The sequence below is a fragment of the Ovis canadensis genome, chromosome 11, assembly GCF_042477335.2.
Source record: "Ovis canadensis isolate MfBH-ARS-UI-01 breed Bighorn chromosome 11, ARS-UI_OviCan_v2, whole genome shotgun sequence".
Taxonomy (NCBI): domain Eukaryota; kingdom Metazoa; phylum Chordata; class Mammalia; order Artiodactyla; family Bovidae; genus Ovis; species Ovis canadensis.
In genome coordinates, this window is record NC_091255.1 from 20620301 (window position 1) to 20644401 (window position 24101).

The 24101-nt window shown below is 38.0% G+C and overlaps 1 protein-coding gene across 30 annotated transcripts in view; it reads right to left on the reverse strand.

The window, feature by feature from the left end:
• Nucleotides 1-24101, reverse strand: part of BCAS3 (BCAS3 microtubule associated cell migration factor) — a 608745-nt gene that overhangs the window by 533275 nt on the left and 51369 nt on the right. For all 30 annotated transcript variants that reach the window (XM_069602698.1, XM_069602701.1, XM_069602691.1 and 27 more), the window contains exon 6: nucleotides 2398-2479. In XM_069602698.1, the coding sequence (XP_069458799.1) occupies nucleotides 2398-2479 (82 nt within the window). The remainder of the gene's footprint in view (nucleotides 1-2397; nucleotides 2480-24101) is intronic.

Sequence of the window (24101 nt, forward strand, 5' to 3'; positions counted from 1 at the left end):
GGAGGGAGGGATGTGTTGGGTATGAGAAGGTAAAGTTAAGAAAAAAAGGTAACAGAAAAGAATTACTCAAGAAGAGTTAACAAGCCACATTCAGACACTATCCCAAAGAGAACAGGGATGAAATTATTGTTTAATTGATCATCCTGGGGGTGTAACAGTCAAATACAAGTCCAGAGAGAACACAGAAAATTTAGGAAAGGAAATCATCAAAAAAGTAGTTTAAGGAACTTTCTCAAAACTATACTACTTGCATTTCTACACTGAAGAGGTCCAGAATAATATATGAACCAACAAAAAACACTGCAAATTTTCAGAACACTGAGAATAAAGCCAACATTCTACTAGATCCCAGAGAAATAAACAAGGCACTTACAAAGAAAAAGGTATCAAAATGACTTAAGATTCTTCAACCATAACACTATATTAATACCTTCAAATTTCTGAAGTAACATTACTTACAAGTATTTCTTATCCAGCCAAATTAACAATGACGAATTAATTAAGAAAGAATAAAGATATCTTCAGACAAACAAGATCCACCACACATCCTTCTTCCAGAAACTAGTAAAGACTTATTCCACCAAAATGCGTGCAGAAGCAAAATGGGCAAAAGAGAGGAATTAGGTAGTCTATTTTCCATTACAAAATTTATCTGATCAGTTGCATGTATAGCTTTAATGAAAACAAATCTAAAAAATTAAATAATAAAATCAACACATGCATTTTGTGTAAGTCAGACATTTAGCTTTGTGAAATTACATCTTAAATATTAAAATTAAAATATTAAAAAGGTATATTACAGTGGATGGAGAAATTTTTCTTTTAATTAGACAAAGTAAATTAAACAAACTCAAATCCTAATAGCAATATTAACTTCTAAAGTTTTATGCTCTCCCATGAAGTATTTCTGCCCAAAGTAAAAAATTTGAGAAAAGTTGAACATTAATAATTGGCATAAATAGGGGAATTCCCTGGTGGCCAAGTGGTTAGGACTCCATGCTTCCACTGAAGGAGGCCTGGATACTATCCCTGATCATGGAACTAGATCCCACAAGCCACACCGTGCAACCAAAAAAATTTTTTAATAAATAGTAAATGGTTGATATAAAGAGAAGAACTTCATAAATGAAATGAAAGGAGAAAAATCTGCCCCTGTGAATTCCATACAAAAGAAATGAAGACACAGCAGACAAGCAGACTCCTTTAGTAATAAGGTTCTTAATTCCAATCATCCAAAGAGAAAGCTGGCTATTCCAAAAACAATCTTCTTTGTCAAAACTTTCATCAAAACACAAATGCAACAGAAAACAGAGTGTGTGTGAAGCAGAGACAGAGCTGATAACTGTACAATGCCACATTCTTCAGTAACAAGGGAAAACCTCCACATGACTGCAGGATATTGTTGACTTATTACTTCTGCCTTTACCATTTCAATTAAGCAGATTTAATAATTAAATTAATCTCTAATAATACTTAGGCACACAATAGTAAGTTTAAATTAACATCATTCTCACTAATTTAGAGAAGGAATTGTAAAAAGTGTGAGGAAGATTTCCAACTTCTGTACAAACTTTAAAAATATAGCAGAATTTAAATATTTTAATATTTCCTTTTATAAGTATGCAAATGGTATTAAAATGATTGTTTTTAATGCACTTGCAAAAACATTACTGAGTGAACACTAGCAAATTAAAGAGAAAATACAGTCTGTAGAAAGCTTAGATCATTAGAGTTGGGAGTTATTTAGGCTTCTGAACAACTGATACAATTTAACCATATATCTGATTTTTTTTTAATAAAAAATGCCTAATATTTACATACAACATTAAGAAGTTTTCATTATTAAAGCAGAGATTCAAGGCCAAAAGTCCAAAGTTGTACCTCTGCCATCACAATAAATACAGACAAGAGACTCGTCTACAATCCAGATAATGGTGAAAACCAAGCTCTCCAAGGCAGTAAGTAAAACTGAGAAGAGCAAAGACACTGAGAACATCAGAGACTTGGGGAATACCCACAGCGGAAAGCTAAAGGAGCAATGTAACAAAAGCAGCACAGTCAGCGAGGGAGGGACCTGGGATGAGTGCGGCCACGAAAACCAAGAGAAGAGGCCTTCAAGGAAGAGCCAGCAGTCAGAGACTAAATGGAGATCAAAGAGGAGGAAGATAAATCAAAACCACAGCAGAAAGTGAATGGCCATATTGAATTGGTTAAGATTACCTATTTTCATCTCAACTGACAGAACTTAAGACTTTATCTTAGAGGGAGGAGGGGAAGGGGTATAGAAACTTGGAGGAAAACAGGCTTTAGTTATCATTCTTGCTGTCTGTTGTCCAAGACCAATAAAAGAGAAACCTCTTTCTGAATGATTTGTTTCTTCTTAAGGGCTACACTCACCAAACTGTGGAGCAGGCAAGATTCTAGCCGCTCGAATTGGGCCATGTCGAACAGAAAAAAGCTCCTGTGCTTCCCCACTGATCTGCAGGAGGAGACAGAAAAAATACAGGAAATGAAAACACAGGTCAGAACATTATTATACAAAAACATGATCTCCTAAATTTTTACCATGATTTTTGGTCTCAAATGTAATATACACACATACACAGATACTAACAGTGACCATACACATTAGGCATATTGATATGTTAAAGTATCATAAATATTTTTAGAAAATGTTAAGAGTATGCATTTCATATGAATAGGAAAATAAAAGGTCTGTTTTGGAAGCCTATAATTTTTATCTTTAATAAACTACAAGTTTGTTAAAGTTTGTTCGGTTCCTACATGACTGCCCTCCATTTTGGAACAAAGCAGCTAGGATTTTTATTAGTATTCAGCTTTCTATGTATGAAAATAAATATTCTTAACATTCTGAAAAGCAGAACTTAAATGCTATAGTAACTTTCACAAATGTGCTATATATGAGAAAAAGCAAAACATGTTGCAAAGAACACTGAGGTGGAGGGTGAATGACCTGGGTGCCAGTTACAGTTCTGCAACCCTAGCTGTTAACCTCCTTGAGTAAATCATTTAACCTGTATAAACCTTTATTACTTATTTTCTTCTCTAAATACATTTTAGTAAATATTGTATACATTTAGGTGTAAACACGAAGATTTGACATACATATATTTGTATATATATATATATTTCACCTTCTCAGAGTAACCTTCTGTATGTGATAAAAGCACCTGAAATCTAGTTATCTAGTTTTCTTTTCTTTCTTTTACGGCCATGTCGCATGATATGCAGGATCTCAGTTCCCTGACCAGGGATCGAACTCACACCCCCCCTGCAGTGGAAGCACGGAGTCTTAACCACTGGATCACCAAGGAAGGCCAAGAAATCTATTTTTTCAGTATTCAATACAATATAACTAATTACCATCACCATGCCTAAACATTAGGTCTCCTGACTTACTCAACTTATAAAACTGAACCTTTACACTTTTTGACCAACATTTCCTCTACCTCCTCTAAGCCTATATTCTTTGCATTCATAAGCTGAGACAATAAAGATGCTAAACAAACTCAAAATGCTTTTAGTTTCAATATTCTATTCATTAAAAATGTATGCATCTTTAAATTTCTTTTTTATTATACACTACGATCAAACACTATATGAATCTCTGTTCATTCTGAGTCATTATCAAATTTGTTCCTCAAATATAAAGGGTATAGTAGTCTATTAATCCAAAAGTAAAAGAGGTAGACTAATATATGTGTCAAGTGTGAAAACAATTGCTTTTCAAAATTACTAGTTCAAAAGGACAATCTGCTGCTAACTGAAATATTGCACAGATTAAATCATAATTAGTTAAGAAAGTCTTTGCAGAGTACTGTAAGTGGTTTTCTTAATTGTCAAGTGTTTGATAGAATACATTATATCAGATCAAGAACATGGCAAATACTGTAAAACTCATTCTATAAACCCAAAAACTTACAACAGATGTAAAAATGGTAAACATTCCATAAAGTAAACACGCCGACGGTTATTTCTTTAAAAACAGGCCTGCCAAACAAGGAATTTAAAATATCAACACTTTATATATTACAAAAGGTCTATCAGTCTTCCAATATTACACAATAAATCTGCAGCGCTGCCTTTTAGATCAACACTTTTTTTAGCTCTTCAGCTTCTCTTCTACCTGAATTGAAGTGCTGCAAATTGTAAACAATTTTGTCTCTTATAAATATTAAATTATGCTAATGCCCAAAGAGCCATCATATTCATTTATAATACACAAATAATTAAAATGTATTCATTGTCCACAGTGGCAAATCCCTCTATAGCACTTGGGAAGCAGAAGCTATGAGGAATGCTAGGCTTTTCCCACTAACTATGCAACAACAGCACCACCTACCACCAATTAAACACACAAAAGCTACAAACTCAGGATAGCAAACTAAGAGTTTCAGTTCAGTTCAGTCGCTCAGTCGTGTCCGACTCTTTGCGACCCCATGAATCGCAGCACGCCAGGCCTCCCTGTCCATCACCAACTCCCAGAGTTTACCTCTCTACAAATTCCTCTGTAAACATTAAATTTTTAAATGAACTACGAAGGCCATTAGATAACTACAGCTTTTAAATCTACATTTTATTCTTCTAGAACAGAATTTTAAATTTAGAAAAATCCTTAAAAGGTCATTTTGTCCAATCTCCCACCCCATCAAATAATCACACATTCTCTGAAATCTAAAAATTACCATCACCTCTTTGATTTTAAGAACACTTTAACAGAAAGGTATATCACTAATACAGTCCAATTACATTATAGGTACACTACTGGCTATCTCCAAAGCTGCCAAGCCAATTACTTTTTGAAAATAAATTGCCGTTTGACAATGGATAAATAATATTCTTCAATATACATACTATTTCTACCAAGAATGAAATGAAAAATAAACTGTAAAACAATACTGTAAATATTACACTGAAGTTATAATTCAGAGTAATGAAAACCACTTCTCACAAATAAGGTTTATTATACCTATAACAAATCATAGTATTCTTAACACAAAATCCACTGCTCTGAAATATTATTTCCATATGCCACAAGTCTAGCCTTTAGTTTTTGGTTCTATCAAATAAAGCTTAAAAAAAAAAGTTTAAAAAAAAGTCTAAACATATTTACCTGAGCTGCTATACTAAATTATAATAAAGAACAAAGAATATAACAAACCTGTCTTGCCACATTCACAATATGATAAACGTTTGTTATCACTGGATTTAATACCCAAGAGCTTACTTTGATAAACAAAAACATTTTGAAATCTGAACATACCATGCTTTTGAACATAACAGCTTTTAAAACAAACCAAAATGCCTTATTCTATTCTAAGCTTTTACTCTAAATCCCTCTTTAAATGTACAGCAACAGGTTAAGAAAAAACATTAGGATTGATTACAAAAATACATCCCCATATTCATTACCCCATCCTTCTTACCCCTAAGTTAAGGTCCTAGAATCTTTCATTAAAACATCAGAGAAGGAAGTGGGGAAAGCACTATCACTATTCACAAAACAGTGATAGAAATTTATGAACATGTTAAAATCAAAATTGTTAGAAGCAGAATTCTAAAGTTTCCTGAGTCACGAATGTCAAGCATGACACTTGGAGGAGAGAACCATTCAAATAATATAGGCAAATTCTACACTGGAACATAATTTCAGAATAGAAAAAGTGCTAATAATGTGGATACAGATAAGATGTGCATATTTTAGGGAGGACACAGAGAAAATGGATATGGTCTTACAGGCTCCACTTTGGCTGCCATTTTCAATTACCTCTAATCATTTTATACAACATGTTCACTGGCAATATTGCTCTCAAATGAGTGTCAAATTGATTTTTTTAAGCCTTTCAAAGTGATTTTTAGGTTTCTTTAAAAAAAAAAAAACTCATTGAAAATAGCAAAGAATAAAATCCTCAGAGATGAGGATTTTAACTGATCCTGGGAAGAATCATCAGGGGCTCTAAGTTCACTTTTAAACCAACACTAATAATAAATAGAAGGGTAGAACTACCAGCAAGGCATGTACCAAGCAAAGTTCCAACTTGCTGGCAACTGCAGTAACTTGGGGAGAGGAGCAAATAGGAAGGAAACCTCCCCAATAGCTCCTCATGGTCTCTGCCTTTGTTCTTACTGGCATTTTAATTTCTGATGACAGACTTTTGTTGTTTGGAGCATAAACCGGACGTACCAGTTTGGAGGCACAATAAGGAGAACAAAGAATGATTTGTTCACACTGTTGGAAAAAAATCTTTTCCAACCATAGAAAATAGCTTTCGCATGGTGAAAATATGCAAATTACATACCAAACCAAAAAGCGGTGGAGGGGAGGACAAGTTTAGAATCTCACAACTCAGTCGAAGGCAAGAGGAAATTATAACAGCCGAAGACTATCACACACACACAGAATAGGCTGTAAAAGTAGTGGGGGAGCTTTGTAAGTGCTTTCAGAGAATCCTAAAAGCACATGAAGGTCATCTAACCCTCAGAACCAAACCTGCCTCTGAAATCCTGATGACTTTTCAAAGACATCTGACTACAAAATAGAAAAGTCAATCAAACACAAAGGACAATAATAATAATAACACTCTACAGTGACACAGAATCAGGACAGAACATATTTACACCCCCAACTTCCCTTTGAGACACTGCAAGTGGAGAACTTTGGTCTGCCATTGATTCTTCTTAGCAAACTTTATTGAAAGATAACAGACACAGAAGTAATACAGAAATCTTAGGTGTATGTACAGCTTAATGAATTTGCAATGTTAATACACATCTGTTACGAGCACAGACATTAAGAAACAGAACATTACGGACATTCAGAGGGTCCTCCACACCCATTCCCGGTCACGAACCCAAGGCAACAACAACCGTAACTCTCGTGGTCTGGGTGCAGGTTGGAAAAGAATTTCCAGACATGAGACAGAATGAGAAGGAAATGAAGTTTATCAGAGTAGGAGACGCTGTTAGAACAGCGGGCCAGCTCAGGGGAGAACCGACCCTGGACAGGGGTCCGTAGTCCACTTCTATACCCAAGGAACAAGGAGTGGGACAGGGGTTTAATGGGGCATTTGCTGATGGGATGAAGCACATATACTGGGTGGGGGAAGAGTAAGGCAAATACCTTCTCCCTACCCATTATGGCAGAACGTGAAGAACAGCCTCTTGATGAAAATAAGAGGAGAGTGAAAAAGTTGGCTTAAAACTCAGGATTCAGAAGACTAAGATCATGGCATCCGGTCCCCATCACTTCATGGAAATAGATGGGGAAACAGTAGAAACAGTGTCAGACTTTATTTGTTGGGCTCCAAAATCACTGCAGATGGTGACTGCAGCCATGAAATTAACAGACGCTTGCTCCTGGGAAGAAAAATTATGACCAACCTAGAGAACATATTAAAGGACATTACTTTGCCAACAAAGGTCCGTCTAGTCAAGGCTATGGGTTCTCTAGTAGTCATGTATGGGTGTGAAAGTTGGACCATAAAGAAATCTGAGCACCAAAGAATTGATGCTTTTGAACTGTGGTGTTGGAGAAGACTCTTGAGAGTCCCTTGGACAGCAAGATCAAACCAGTCCATCCTAAAGGAAATCAGTCCTGAATATCACTGGAAGGACTGATGCTGAAACTGAAACTCCAATAATCTGGCCACCTGATGCAAAGAACTGACTCATCTGAAAAAAGACTCTGATGCTGGAAAAGATTGAAGGCAGGAGGAGAAGGGGAAACAGGATGAGATGGCTGGATGTCATAACCGACTCCATGGACATGGGTTTGAGTAAACTCGGGGGGTTGGCAATGCAAGGGACGCCTGGCATGCTGCAGTCCACAGGGTTGCAAAGAGTCAGACACAACTGAGCAACTGAACTGAACTGATGGGATAGGAGGGGAGATAGGTTATACTGCTCAGGAAGACCTGAAATCTGTTAGTAGTTACAACATGGGGGAGGGAAAGACAATAAGGGTCTGGTTTTTCCATTGCTGCATTCTAAGACCCTCCTTGGTTTTATCTGCTCTTTTCATCCTTGGGTCACTACAATAACCACTATCTTGATGTTTCTGACATGTAAGTTTTACTTGTTCAAGTTTATAATGAAAATACACAGTATGTACTCTTTCGTGAATGGCTTTTACAACATCACATGCCTGTGAAATTCATTTGTATTGTTGCATATGATTATTTCTGTTGCTATACAGATTTCCATTGCATAAAAATACTACAGTTTATCCATTCTACCACTGGCTGATGGAAGTCTGTTGTTTCTAGCTGGGGCTCATAAAATATCAGGAAAAACTGCACAAACTTTCAAAGGAGAAAAAGGTTACTGTGTGTTCTTTCAGTGGATTATCAAGAATTGTACAGTAGATCCTTTGGGGCTATTTGATTCTGTAAGAACCTGCACCTTTGTTCTTGACCGAGCTATCTTACAATACTTTCAGTTGTAGAAAACTGATAGTAAGGCAATTGACGTTTGCCCACAGAAATGCAAATCAACTTTGTCTAGCAGAGATGCAATTGAATTCCACTGGTAAAAAAGATCCCCCTCCCCCCCCAAAAAAAGATCCCAAGAAGTACAGTTTTGTCCCAACAGGATATGAGCTGGGTTCACATTTAACAGGTTCATTTCAGCATTCTTAACTGCTTATACCGTTCTTCAGATTCTCCTTTGAACCAGCGATAACTTGCCTAACACCTCATTAACAAGTTAAATAAAATCTGTGACACATGTCCATTTTACAGTTGTATAAGTGTCATGATTTTACCATTTTTAAAATGGTAACATCATAAGGAATATTGCTATGAATATTCTTACACATGGCATTCAGGGGACATGTTTATTTGAGTACATACTACTGAAACTGCTTTTGTAGTAGGAATATGGGCACATTTTTGGAGATTTTTAATGAAACAGTAACTGAACAACTTACCAGTGTAAGAGAGTTCTCTACCTGTTCCACATGCAACACTTGGTATCACTCTGGTGGATGTTCAGTGGGATTTTAATTTGCGTTTTCTTCCAAGAAGGTGCTTGAACACCTTTTCATGTGCTTATCGGAATTCAGTTATACTATTTCATGAATGGCCTGATAAAGTCTCTGGCCCAATACAGCTGCTTGATTCTAAAAACTATGGATTTAGCCCTGTTTAGCAGCAGTGAGTGAAAGGCATAAATCAGTTTTCTCTGGCAAAGCAATGCTGCCTCAACCTAAATAAATAAACAACCTTTAGTATAGTTGTCCTCTACCAGGGTGCATGACGTAAGAAGAGTTCTGTCCTGAAGGACCCTTCATTCCCAGCGTTCTGTATGCTAATCAGCACAAAATATGAATGAGATTCTTTTTAGCAGCTCTGGAAAAACTAGAGCTTTGGTCCATGATTGAATTCATATTTTAATTCTAAATCCAGTAATAAGCAGCTCTCCTCCCCATATAAGGTAAAATGATTGGGTTATAACAAAGTGATAGCCCGTGAAATGGAAAAATGTTGATTTATAAAAATTCACACAAACACTCAAAGCAAATACTGCTGCTGCTGCTGCTAAGTTGCTTCAGTCGTGTCCAACTCTGTGTGACCCCGTAGATGGCAGCCCACCAGGCTCCCCCATCCTGGGATTCTCCAGGCAAGAACACTGGAGTGGGTTGCCATTTCCTTCCTAGTAAAGCAAATACAGTCCCTATTAAAGATAGGAAACATAAAAAATTACTGTATCTTCCCCCTATAACTCAAGCAGTTCAAACACAAAAGATAATGTTTGTAGTCTTTTTCTTTGATAAACACTTTAGCAAGTTTCAATCTCTAAAAAACTTAAATAGAGGCATTAATTTACCTATTTTTCAAAATGGCTATAACATATATAGTAGGGCAATTTTAGACTGGAAATATAAAAGACCAAGGCATCAGACATAAAAGACATCAGAAATAGAATTCCTCATGTTTATCTCAAGCACATCCTGACTTCCAGTCAAAAATATCTTTCACACCTGAATTCTCCAAACATTGCCTCTGGTTCCAGCTAGAAAATCTAAAAGAGTTAAAAGCACCTTGGAGAAGGAAATGGCAACCCACTCCAGTATTCTTGCCTGGAGAATTCCATGGACAGAGGAGCCTGGTGGGCTACAGTCCATGGGGTCACAAAGAGTCAGACACAACTGAGCAACTAATACTTGCACTTTCAAAAGCCCCCAATAGGTACGACCCCAGAAGTTTTATTCTTATTCTGAAATCATGGCCTATGGCAACAATGCCAAGTGAGTACAGTACAAGAGGCCATCAGTTACAAATATCACATCAACAACATCAAGGATTCCAACAGTTTATTACAGTAGAAAATAAACTGGATTTGTGTTTATAAACTATTTAAGTGGGCTAAATCTGAGTTTGGCTTTAAAATAAGGGTAATAACATATCTATGTAACAAAGTAATGGTACTAACATAGTTATTAATAAAATGTTTTATTTATCAATAAAATATTGAAGCTGAGACTCCAATACTTTGGCCACTTGATGGATGCAAAGAACTGACTCATTTGAAAAGACCCTGATGCTGGGAAAGATTAAAGGTGGGAAGAGAAGGGGACAACAGAGGATGAGATGGTTGGATGCCATCACCAACTCAATGGACATGAGTTTGAGTAAACTCTGGGAGTTGGTAATGGACAGGGAGGCCTGGCGTGCTGCAGTCCATGAAGCACTCCAGGCTGCAAAGAGTCGGACACTACTGAGCAACTGAACTAAGTGAACTAACAAATTATGTAAAATACATAGTTGGCACACAGAGAGAGTTAAATCAAGAAGATGCCTTTCAGAACTTCCCTGGTGGTCCAGTGGTTAAAAATCTACCTTCCAATGGAGGGGAGGCAGGAGTTTGATCCCTGGTCGAGGAACTAAGACTCCACATGCCAAGGGGCAACTGAACCCTCATGTGACAACTAGACAGCCCACGAGCCACAACTATAGAGCCCACACACTTACCTGCACACCACAACTAAGACCCTGCTGCTGCTGCTGCTGCTGCTGCTGCTGCTGTTGCTGCTGCTGCTAAGTCGCTTCAGTCATGTCCGACTCTGTGCGACCCCATAGACGGCAGCCCATCAGGCTCCCCCGTCCCTGGGATTCTCCAGGCAAGAGTACTGGAGTGGGTTGCCATTTCCTTCTCCAATGCATGGAAGTGAAAAGTGAAAGTGAAGTCGCTCAGTCGTGTCTGACTCTGTGCGACCCCATGGACCGCAGCCCACCAGGCTCCTCCGTCCAGGGGATTTTCCAGGCAAGAGTACTGGAGTAGGGTGCCATCGCCTTCTCTGCAACTAAGACCCTACACACCCATAAATAAATATTTTTTTTAAAAAGAAACATACTGGTTGGATGACTGAACTGATAAATAACTGACTAGGTCTATACTGGCCTCATCATTCAATCTCAACAGTACTTGGCATAATTTGCCTTTGCCCCCTGGTTTTCAAAACATGTTGTTAATATTTAATATCTGGAAATGTGTTATAATACCATATCATGAAACACATTTGGGTACAACTCATTCTTGAACCCACTGGTGTAACACTTCCTAAGCTTTCCAGCTCTCAAGAGAAGGACCAATCCCTAAGAGACAAGCAGCACCTTCTCTGGGCAGCACGTTTCATCACACTGGTCTTCACACTCCTGGCCCCAGATCAAGGGCCACTCCACCTGGCAAACATCCCACACTCATTCCAACCTTTCTGTGTTTATGTAAAGTTTTTACCTGCAACAGGTTTTCCTACCAAGAATGATGTAAAAACAGCCCACTTAAATAAACAAATGGAGACATCAATCTTTTCTAACTGTCTCACAGGCAGCAGCCATATAGACACAACTGAAATGAAGTTCTTAGTAAGTAAACATTGCTTCATCAGTCTTACAGTTAAAAGTAATACCAAACAGAATTTTTTCACTAAGGAGAAAAACATAAACATGGACTTAAGTTAATGAAGTGTCAATATTGGTTCACTAATTTAAAAAAAAAGTACCTCGGGAATTCCCTGGTGGTCAGTGATTAGGACTTCACACTTTCACTGCTGTGGGTCCAGGATCAATCCCTGGTCGGGGAACTAAGATCTTGTAAGCCAGGCATTGCCATCATTAATACGAGATGTTAACAGGGGAAACCAGGGCAGGGAGGTGATTATGTTTGAGGGATACAGGGGAATTCTTTGTATTTTCTCCTCAACTTTTATGTAAACCTAAAACTGCTTTGAAAATAGTCTATTAATGTGTATTTAAGCATATATGGAAAATGCGGAGATCCCACAAATAAATTTTAAACTTCTCTGATACCCTCCCAGCCCCTCACCCCCTCCCCAAAAAGAATAGAGATAAAAGGCAAAAAAGTGAAAATATACAGAAAGGTCTTCAGCATGGCCCTTAGCCAGCTGATAGGAACTAGGTCTCCAGCTGCCATTAACAATCCTCTGGGTCTTGCAAAGGTGAAAGGTAAAAACATAGAGAGAAAGGAGGAATGAAGAGGCCTTAAGGTCTTACACTAAAGAATTCAGTTCCTCAGGCAACAAAAGGCCCTCACTTGGTCTACTTAAATAAACAAGCATACAAGTTATCACTTTGCTAGTTCTCTCACATACATACAGCACAACTGAACTTACGAAGTTCTTTAAAATGAAGACTGGTTCATGACAGTCTTTGCGTTGTTGCTGTGTGTTTTCTGTTTTTTCGGTCAAGCCATGGCCCTTGAGGGATCAGGAATCAAACTCACGCCCCCTGCAATAGATGCACACAGTCCTACCCACTGGACAGCCAGGGAATTCCCAACAGCCTTTTTAACTTACAGAGTAACAACAATAATTTTTTTTAATCGCAGAGGAAAGGTAAATACATACACACACAAAATTCATTTAGTTAAAGAAAAAGGGTAAAAATAAAAACATAAAACAAGAGACAAGGGTAGGAGATGGAAGAGTCACCTTACACTAACATGTTCGGTTCCTAAGCAACAGGAGGCTAGCACCCAGCTACATGAGTGCCAATCACAGCTACAAAGCAAGCTCTCTCCAGTCTGATGATATGCTTTCATTTTAGACATAAGGAAACAAAAGAAAACACGTCCAGATCAAAGAGGCATCAGAATCTCCTGTTAACACTGTATTCAAAAACAGTTTTTAAACGAGTTGTTTTTTTTTTTTCTTCCTTCGAACAAGACACTGCCAGGCAGTCGTTTTATGTGCAACAACTCTTCTCCAACAATTTCAAAAACTTAAGATAGCACACTTTGAGCAAAGTATTCCTAATGGTAAAAAAAAAAAAAAAAAAAGGTTCTTTTGAAAGCTCCTAAAAGCAGGAGGAAATAGGGGACAAGTTTTCTGTTTCACTTTTTGCCTAGCTAACCACAAATGACTCAGTTAATGTCAGTGTCAGTATCTTTGTAACCTACCCCGCATGCCATCAAGAAAAAAATGCAAACCACAAAAACCACCTAAAATGCATATTTGTGAGGACTAACAACTTATAGAACAGATATTCACTAACCACATAAAGCAGACAGCAACCAAGTCTGTATTTTGGTCTTAACACTAAATTCAAAATACAAAACTTGAGGCAAGAAGGAAGTGAGTTTCAAGAACAATATGAAAACCGCAGAACATAAATAATGAACAGAACTTGTAATCATATTTTCATACTTCCAAATTTTTTTTACACAGAGGGAGAGGAGTATCTTAAGGAAACTTTAACCTTTCCCCTTTATCCTGATTTTTGAAAGGAAGATCAAAGAAAAGCAGTTTAAACTCACACGTTCCTCCGGTTATGCAACGCAGATTTAGACATTACACTTCAAAACCCCAGCCATTACTTCAGCACCACCAGTCCAAATACCATCGCGGGGCTTTGAAGCGGCCCTAATGGTATCTTCCATTTGCAAGTAACACTTCTGTAGTCAAAAGATCTTACCCCGGGTAGATGTTAATGTAAAACCACTCAGACTACACAGACACACACGCCTGGAGGCAGACTAGAAGGTGTTCAGAAGTCAATGTAACACCATTACAGAGCGCGTCAGCCTAGGAGCTGTCATAAACACTTCATAATCACTCAGACACACATACTGGATTCCCCTTAACTCGTTATTTTATTTCACGCTGAGTACATCTCCAATTGAAAAGGAACAAGAGAAAACAATGCTACAGATAAGCCAATTTTGGCTTATAGCCTTTTTCCACTTTTAAAAGACTGAGCTTGTCATATTTTATTGGCATTGTAAACCTACACTGATATAATCTGTGGATTGACGATAGTTTTGCAGTAGATATCTAACCAAAGAGAAACTGATTATATCAAAGAGAAGGAAGGCTAAGGTTTTTCTTCTGTAAAATAGGTATCATACAAACTTGTAAGATTGACCGGATGATAAAAAATGACTTACAGTGCCAAAAGGTGCAGGAAATGGAGCTACCAGAATTCTTTATATTGCAGATGTTAAGTGTATAACGGTACAGGCTCTTTGGAAAACTCCAGGAAATTTCTAATAAAGTTAAATACATGCCTAAACTATGACCCAGCAATTCCACTCCTAGGTAGATACTCAAAAACAGAGTATTATTCACAGATCTACAATGATGTTCACAGGAGCTTTATTCACTATAGCCAAAAGCCAGAAACACAAATGCCCATCAAAAGAAGAACAGCTAAACAAACTGCAGCATATTCAATCCACAGAAAGAAACACAGTCATGAAAAAAATTAAAAATACAAACTACTACAAAGTGTAACAACACGGATGAATTTTTAAAAAGACACAGCACAAAACATAGACACAAAGTATAATAGCACATGCTGTGTGCCTCTACTTATACAAAGTTCAATGAGGCAAAGCTAATCTACAGTTAGGATAGTGATTACCTTGGGGTTAATACTGTCTGGGGAACTTTCTGAGTAAGAAAAATGTTCTACATTTTGTTCTCAATGGTAGTTCCATTTATTTGCACGTGTACACACATATATACACACTTACATAAACATACATAAAACACACAGTCATCAAACTACAGACTTGACATCTGTACATTTTGTGGTAATCTTTACAGGTATACGTCTTAATTTTTAAAGGTATATGTCATAGAGACACTGTGGTGCCTCCAGACAGAGGGCTATCACCCAGCACTAGAAATAAATGTGCTATCAGCCATGGCAAGATGTGAGGCAGACGCAAATGCATGTCACTAAGTGAAGGAAGCTGACCTGAAATGGCTGCATACTGCATGATTTCAAGTACAGGACATTCTGGAAAAGGCGAAACTACATGGACAGTAAAAAGACCAGTGGTTGCCAGAGGAGGGAGCACACAGGATTTTTCGATCAGGGCCCAGGCAGAGCGCACTTAGGGCAGTGAGACTCTCTGTGTGATACTGTAATGGTGGGGACGTGTCATTACACATCTGTCAAAAGCCGCAGCATGTGCAACACTGAAAGCAAATCTAATGTAAACCATGGACTCTGAATGATAATGTGGGGTCGGCACAGGTTCATCAGTTCAAACCTGGCACCACTCTGATGTGCAATGCTGATTAATGGGGAGGCTATGTGTTTGTGGGGGCAAGAGGATGTGGCGGGAACTCTGTATGCTCAGCTCAATTTTGCTGTGAACCTAAAACTGCTCTGAAAAATACTTTTTTTTCCCTTAAGTTATCTATCAAAGAAGCTGAGCTGGTTAAATACGAACTTCAACTTTTTCCTCTGTAAACTGGGAATAATAGTAACTAGTCAAATTGATAGGATAAGAAGACAATAAAGGGTAATGTGCCTCAAATAATGTGTGTAGTACATTCTGATTTTTAATAGTTGTTACTATTTGTATTATGAAATTTCACTGTGCAGCACAAGCGTCAAAATTCCCCAAAGCACCCCAACACTGCTCAGGGTTCTACTGCACTCTGCTCAAACCCCCATCGTGACATGAATCTCATAGACTCAGTACTGCCAACATTTTGGACGCAACAATTTTTGTTATGGGAGGTTGTCCAGTACCTGGTACAATGTACAGCATTTCTGGCTTTTACTCACTAGATGCCAATAGCAACTCCTAATGATGACAATAAAAAATGTCTGCAAACACAGACGACTGTTTCCTTGGGGGCAAAATCACTCCCATTTGGGAAGCACTGACACAGACTGCAATTAGGTAGTGGCACAGCGCACAAGTAAAATGCGATCTCCTCGAGGCAGGGCTCAGCCCTTAGCTACAGTATACATCCCAACATGTGGCATAGACCTAAAGTTCCAGTGTGGCTGAAGGGAAAAACGAGGGTTCTGCTAACTAATTTTTTTAAGAGATTTTAGGAAAAGGGGACAGACTGGGAATGGAAATAGAATGAAAGCAAACAGCAAAAGATTATAAAACTGACTTTGAATCTTTCTGATACTGACTCCCTAGCACACTTAGAATATCCAGCAAAAGGCTGAAATCTTGAAACATATTTATTAACATATATACTCATATATACATGTGCATACATATATATGTGTGTGTGCACATGCATATGTAAATATATATGTAAATACACACACACGTATCCTACCAGACAATGTACCTGGCACCAGAGATATAGACCATGAAAATCTGATCATAGTTCTAGAGACACTTACAAAGAATTCTCCCAACTGCTAATGTAAAATCAAGATTTCCAGAAAATACTGAAACACACAGGAAAACTGAATCAAAAATTATGAAATCAGAAACTCTTAACTTTATTCCTTCAGGCCTATGTTCAAAATTCAAACATTAAATAGATTATGAACAAAATTTAGAAGATAGAAATACTACTTCAGTTCCCTTTTAAAGCCCCCAGAGGGGAATTCTCTGGTGGTCTGGTTGTTGAGACACCACATTTCTACTGTGTGGGGCACAGGTTTGGCCCCTGTCAGGGAAGATCCCACATGCCACCTGGCACAGCCAATAAGAAAGTCCCCAGAAACCTATTATTTTCTATTATCTCACCCTTCTCATCTGAAAAAAAAAAATGAGAACACAGTTGATTACTACCGATCAACCTGAATGAATATTAAGGGAAAGAACAGGCTTATAATGGATAGCACTTAATTTTAATATTTAAAAATACAGATATTTCAATCCCATTATTCTCACTAAAGTGTGTGTGTGTGTACACGTATACATGTACAATAAATCTTTGGTATGCTTAACTACACTCAACAACTTTTCCCATCAAATTATATGTATCTAAGCCAGTAGTTTCAACCAAAATTTTCTCTGGAGTTGTGGTTCTCAACCAGAGGATATTTGGCAATGACTGGAGACATTTTTAATTGTCATAATTAAGGGAGTTGGTTTGGGCATTTAGTAGACAGAAGCCACAGACGTGACTATGTATGCTACAATGTACAGAACAGCCCCTCATAATAAAGAGTCACCTGGTCCAAAATGCCAATAATGGCAAGAATGGGTCACAAATATATATAACTTGTATTTGCATACTTTGATGTGTTATGTATTAAAATTCATTTAAATTAATTTCTAATTTTAAAAAGTATCAGCCTTTTAAAACACTCATTTGTTAATTCTGTTATCACTTCTGACAGTTCACATCAAGATGACCAGTACTTTTTAAACCAGAAACATATACATAAAGAAAGAAGACAGGGCTTCCCTGGTGGCTCAGTGGTAAAGAATCCATCTGCCAATGCAGGAGACACAGGTTCAATCCCTGATCCTGAGCCTGCTCTCTAGAGCCCCAGGGCCGCAACTTCTGAGCCCATGCACAGCAGCTAGAGTAACCCCTCCTGACGCAACTAGAAAAAAGTCCGCATAGCAACAAAGACCAGGTCTTTGTTGGTCATAAATAAATAAACATAATAATAAATCTACTTAAATGAATTTTTTAAAAGGAAAGAAAGTAGATTAAAAGCAAAGGCATAAGAGAAAACCGTGTGATCAATGTACTCTGTCTAGCTGCAAATAATCCCCCAGGCCAAGGTGAAGAATATTCAAATATGGCAAACTGGGAAAAAAAAAAAATGGGACTTAGTCTCAAGATTAATCATTGCATCTGTAGATGAAAATCTGATTGAGTTCATATACTATGAATCCATCAACATAAAGTTCAAAATAGGTAAAATGACCATAATTCATGGTGTTAAAGATCAATGTAGTAGGTCAACTAAACCTAAATAAAACTGGAAAAGACAAACTATAAAAAAAAATTTTTTAATCACTGTAAATATCTATTTCCTGGTTTTGATATGGTACTATAATTTATATGTCACCTCTGGGAGAAATTGAGGGAAATGCACCCAGGACTCTAATAGTCTACAATTTCCCATGAGTCTATAATTTCTTTCAAAATTCAGAGGTTTTAAAAATCAATTTGAAAATAGACTAAAAATAAAAGCAAAAACATAGACATGGTCAAAATTACATACTCATATTTGGTGGGCAAAGAATGGTCCTTTCAGGAGTGCTGAGTTCATGCGTGCTCAGTCATGTCCAACTCTTTGTGACCTCACTGACTGTAGCCCACCAGGCTCCTCTGTCCATGGGATTCTCCAAGCAAGAATACTTCAGTGGGTTGCCCTTTCCTCCTCCAGGGGACCTTCCTGACCCAGGAACTGAATCCACGTCTCCTGAGTCTCCTGCATTGGCAGGTGAATTCTTTACCACTGAGCTACCTGGGAAGTCAGTCCGTTCAGGAAATGGTGCTAAATCAATTACATTTTTAAATTTTTTCAATTCAGAAAAGTCTTGACCCCTGCGTCAAACCATATACCAAAAATTTCAAAAGGACTATAAATCTAAAGATAATAGCAATCTTCTAGCAGAAAACATAACAGAATATTTTCACGGCCTTAGAATAAACAAGGATACAAAAAGCATTAAGAATAGAGTAAACCACTTAAAATTTGATTTGGATTTCCTTCATCAAAAGACAACATTAAAAAAGGGAAAATTTAAAGAAACCTATAAGGAAGACTAACAGATAAATGATGAAATCAGAAAATGGACTGGATTATTATTTGTATCAAATTTAAAGGTACTGGTTTTGATTACAGTGCTATGGTTATAAAAGATAATGTGCTTGTTCCCAGGAAATATGTACAGAATTTTTTATGGAAGGAGGGCATAAATTCTCCTACTGATAAATGGTTCAGAAAAAAACCTGCACACACAGAAAAAATTGAGAGAATGATAAAGAAAAAGTAAAATCTCCTTCACTGGTAAATCTGAGTAATGAGTAACAGGAGTTCCTTCTATTAATACAAAATTTTCTGAAAGTTTACATACTGGTAAAACCACTTCGGAAAACTGATTGGCAATATCTACTGAAGTTTTAAATGTACACGTTCACGTCAACACAGCAAATCCACTTCTAGGTCTACATCCCAGAGAAACGGGTGCAGCATATATCCACCAAGGAACACATACAAGAGCACCAGAGCAGCTTTATCCATAATATTCAAAAAGCAGAATCAACAAAAATGTTAATCAGTTGTATAATGGAAAGGCCTCCCCAGTGGCTCAGATGGTAAAGAGTCTGCCTGCAATGCAGGAGATTCAGGTTCGATCTTTGGGTCAGGAAGATCCCCTGGAGAAGGGAATAGCAACCCACTCCAGTATTCTTGTCTGGACAGAGATACCTTTCCATGGGGTTGCAAAGAGTAGGACACTAAAAATAGTATACAGCAAAATTAAGAACAAATCACTGCTACATACAATAACATGAAAGAATCTCATAGTCACACTGTTGAGAGAAAGAAGCCAGACACAAAAGAATAGACCGGATTATCTCTGACCACCCCGCAACACACACCCTGTTTTTTTTAAGTTCAAGAATAGAAAACACTAATCTCTGGTGATAGAAGTCAGAATAGTGGTTACTTAGAGGAACAAGGAGGGCAGTAGTGACAGGCAGGTGGCATGAGGGACTCCTGAGTCGCTGGAAAGGGTCTGTGTCTTAATCTGAGTTGTGCCCAGAAAGTTATATACACACATTAAAAACTCAGTCTGCTCACTGATGATCTCTGCACTTGATGGTATTTAACATATTCAGTGAAATTCGTAAGAAAAACAGCTGCCTTCCCGCACACTCACTGGTCAGCTTGTGTCCAAAGAAGATCTTCCATTTTAGAGTGGAAAAATATCAAAAATATTTCAAACGAGAGATTCCGATTTACAATAATAAATTTCAAACTCATTTTTCAAGTCAACAAAAGTCACAGAAAGCCACTATTTAAACACTGGAAAGACTAATTTAGATATAGACTTGTTTAAAGTAATACCTAAGGAAACATATTCCACAGAAAATATTTTCCTCTACTGATCTAAGTGAATTCCACAAGCTACTTAAACATTATTCTTCACTTCTGCTTTTATTAGGGCTTCCCTGCTGGCTCAGATGGTAAAGAATCTGCCTGCAATGCAGGAGACCCGGGTTCGATGCCTGGGTCGGGAAGATCCCCTGGAGAAGGAAGAGCAACCCACTCCAGTATTCTTGCCTGGGAAATCCTGTGGACAGAGGAGCCTGGCAGAATTCCACAAGTTATTTAAATATTATTCTTCTTTTCTGCTTTTATTCACTCTGTGACACCCGAAGATCGTCCATTGCCAAGTGACTAAAGAGCCATCCATTACTTCTCTTTCCAGTAATAAGAGACTGAACCAAACAAAATAAGGCTCTACTCTCAACAAAGGCAATTTTTTTGATTTGGGTCCATATTCAAACTTTCTCTGCTTGCCAGTTACCCAAATCACTGACTTTAGATTGTTCCCAAATGAAACCCATAAAAATTGTTTCCTAGCTAGCAATCTCAACATGGCAAAGTTGGCACCCATCTTCTAACAAATAATAAGCTAATTGGTATTCACCTCAAATATGTCCTCGCAGGTTTTCTCTGAAGTTTTCAATGTAAAGGCAAGACAAAAAGTGTAAAAGCCACACTAAAAGCTTTAGGGAAAATAGTTTCCTTTAAGGGAACAGCTGGACTTTTCTTAGCTCAATGTGTTAGCGACACCTAGTGTTGCTTCTTTGCAGCACATCCAAGAAAACACTCCGAATCTTAACTTCAGTCGTTCAGTCGTGTCCGACTCTTTGCGACCCTGTGGACTGCAGCACAGCAGGCTTCCCTGTCCATCACCAACTCCCAGACCTTGCTCAAACTCATGTCCATCGAGTCAGGGATGCCATCCAACCGTCTCATCCTCTGTTGTCCCCTTCTCCTGCTGCCTTCAGTCTTTCCCAGGATCAGGGTTTTTTCCAATGTATCAGCTCTTCCCATCAGGTGGCCAAAGTACTGGAGTTTCAGCATCAGCATCAGTCCCTCCAATGAATATTCAGGACTGATTTCCTTTAGGATGGACTGGCTGGATCTCCTTGCTGTCCAAGGGACTCAAAAGACTTCTCCAACACCACAGGTCAAAAGCATCAAATCTTCAGCACTCAGCTTTCTTTATGGTCCAACTCTCACATCCATACATAACTACTGGAAAAACCATAGCTTTCACTAGATAGCCTTTTGTTGGTAAAGTAACGTCTCTGCTTTTTAATATGCTGTCCAGGTTGGTCATAGCTTTTCTTCCAAAGAGCAAATGTCTTTTAATTTCATGGCTGCAGTCACCATCTGCAGTGATTTTGGAGCCCAAGAAAATAAAGTCTGTCACTGTTCCCCATCTATTTGCCATGAAGTGTTAGGACAAGGTGCCATGATCTTAGTTTTCTGAATGCTGAGTTTTAACCCATCTTTTTCACTCTCCTCTTTCACTTTCATCAAAAGGCACGTTAGTTCCTCTTCACTTTCAGCCATAAGGATGGTATCACCTGCATATCTGAAGTTATTGATATCCCTCCCCACAATCTTGATTCCAGCTTGTGCTTCATTCAGTCCAGCATTTCCCATTATATACTCTGCACATGAGTTAAATAAGCAGGAGGACAATATATAGCCTTGATGTAGTCCTTTCCCAATTTTGAACCAGTCCACTGTTCCATGTCCAGTCCTAACTGTTGCTTCTTGACTTGCATACAGATTTCTCAGGAGGCAGGTAAGGTGGTCTGGTATTCCCACCTCTTTCAGAATTTTCCACAGTTTCTTGTGATCCACACAGTCAAAAGGCTTTGGCATAGTCAATAAAGCAGAAATAGATGTTTTTCTGGAATTCTCTTGCTTTAAGATGATCCAGCAGATGCTGGCATTTTGATCTCTGGTTCTTCTGCTTTTTCTAAATCCAGCTTGTATATCTGGAAATTCTCGGTTCACACACTGTTGAAACCTGGCTTGGAGAATTTTGAGCATTACTCTACTAGCATGTGAGGTGCGTGCAGTTGTGCGGTAGTGTGAGCATTCTTTGGCATTGCCTTTCTTTGGGATTGGAATGAAAACTGACCTTTGCCAGTCCTGTGGCCACTGTTGAGTTTTCCAAATTTGCTGGCATATTGAGTGCAGCACTTTCACAGCATCATCTTTTAGGATTTGAAACAGCTCAGCTGGAATTCCATCACCTCCACTAGCTTTGTTCATAGTGATCCTTCCTAAGGCCCACTTGACTTCGCATTCCAGGATGTCTGGTTCTAGGTGAGTGATCACACCACTGTGGTTATCTGGGTCATGAAGATCTTTTTTGTACAGTTCTGTGTATTCTTGCCACCTTTTCTTATTATCTTCTGCTTCTGTTAGGTTCATACTGTTTCTGTCCTTTACTGTGCCCATCTTTGCATGAAATGATCCCTTGGTATCTAATTTTCCTGAAGAGATCTCTAGTCTTTCCCATTCTATTGTTTTCCTCTATTTGTTTGCACTGATCACTTAAGAATGTTTTCTTATCTCTCCTTGCTATTCTTTGGAATTCAGACGGAAATATCTTTCTTTTTCTCCTTTGCCTTTCGCTTCTCTTCTTTTCTCAGCTACTGTTAAGGACTCCTCAGACAACCATCTGCCTTTCTGCATTTCTTCTTCTTGGGGATGGTTTTGATCACTGCCTTCTACAATGTTACGAACCTTCGTGCATAGTTCTTTAGGCACTCTATCAGATCTAATCCCTTGAATCTATTTGTCACTTCCATTGCATAATCGTAAGGGGTCACACCTGAATGGTCCAGTGGTTTTCCCTAATAAATCTTAACTTACTGAACCTCAAATACACTGTTTCATACAACTCTCATCTTTTAGGTACTGTAATGAATACATTTTCAAGATCTGTTTAAGATATTAAGCACTTCAAAAGAGGATGAGAGGACTTCCATGGCGGTGCAGTGGATAGGAATCCATCTGCGAATACAAGGGACATGGGTTTAATTCCTGGTCTGGGAACATTCCACATGCTGCAGAGCAACTAAGCCTGAGTGCCATAACTAAAACAGGCAAAACTAATCTACAGGCAAACTAATCTACAGTGGAAAATAAGATAACAATAGTGGCTGTTTCACAGATGGGATGGAGGAAAAATTGAGAACAGCCATGAGGGAAATTTCTTGAATGATAATCATGGTCTATATCTTGACAGACATTTGGGCTGCCATGTACTTATCAAAGCTCAGGAAGTTTACATATTAAGATCTGTGTATTAAACTGTGGGTAAACTTTACATTAAAAACTAATCAAATATTCAACTTTAATGATAAGCCATGCAAAAGTAGTTAGGGGAAACCATGCTGATTTTGCAATTTACTTTGAAATGCACCCAATAAGATCTATAGGTAGAAAGAAAATTAAGCAAATACAGTAAACATTTTCATGGTATAATCGAGGTGGTGAGTATATATATTTTCCGTAAAACTGGTTCAACTTTGCTCTATATTCAGACTTTTTGAAGTTCTTACAATGGTACAAAGCTCATTTTGTAAGTTTTACCTTGCAAAACTGTAGCCCAGCACCACCTCTGAGATACCCAGCATTTTTTACCTGCTCACCAAGCTCCATCAAAGTGACTCCCTGCTATTTTTAAATATAGGAAACAGAATCCTATATGAGAGAGTACTGGCTTTAAATGCCCCTTCCTCAAATGCCCACAAGACTTACTCCTCCGCACTTCTGCTCTGCAAATCACTGATAGAGGCTTTCCAAGACTACCTTACATCATACAGCAACCCACAACATCAA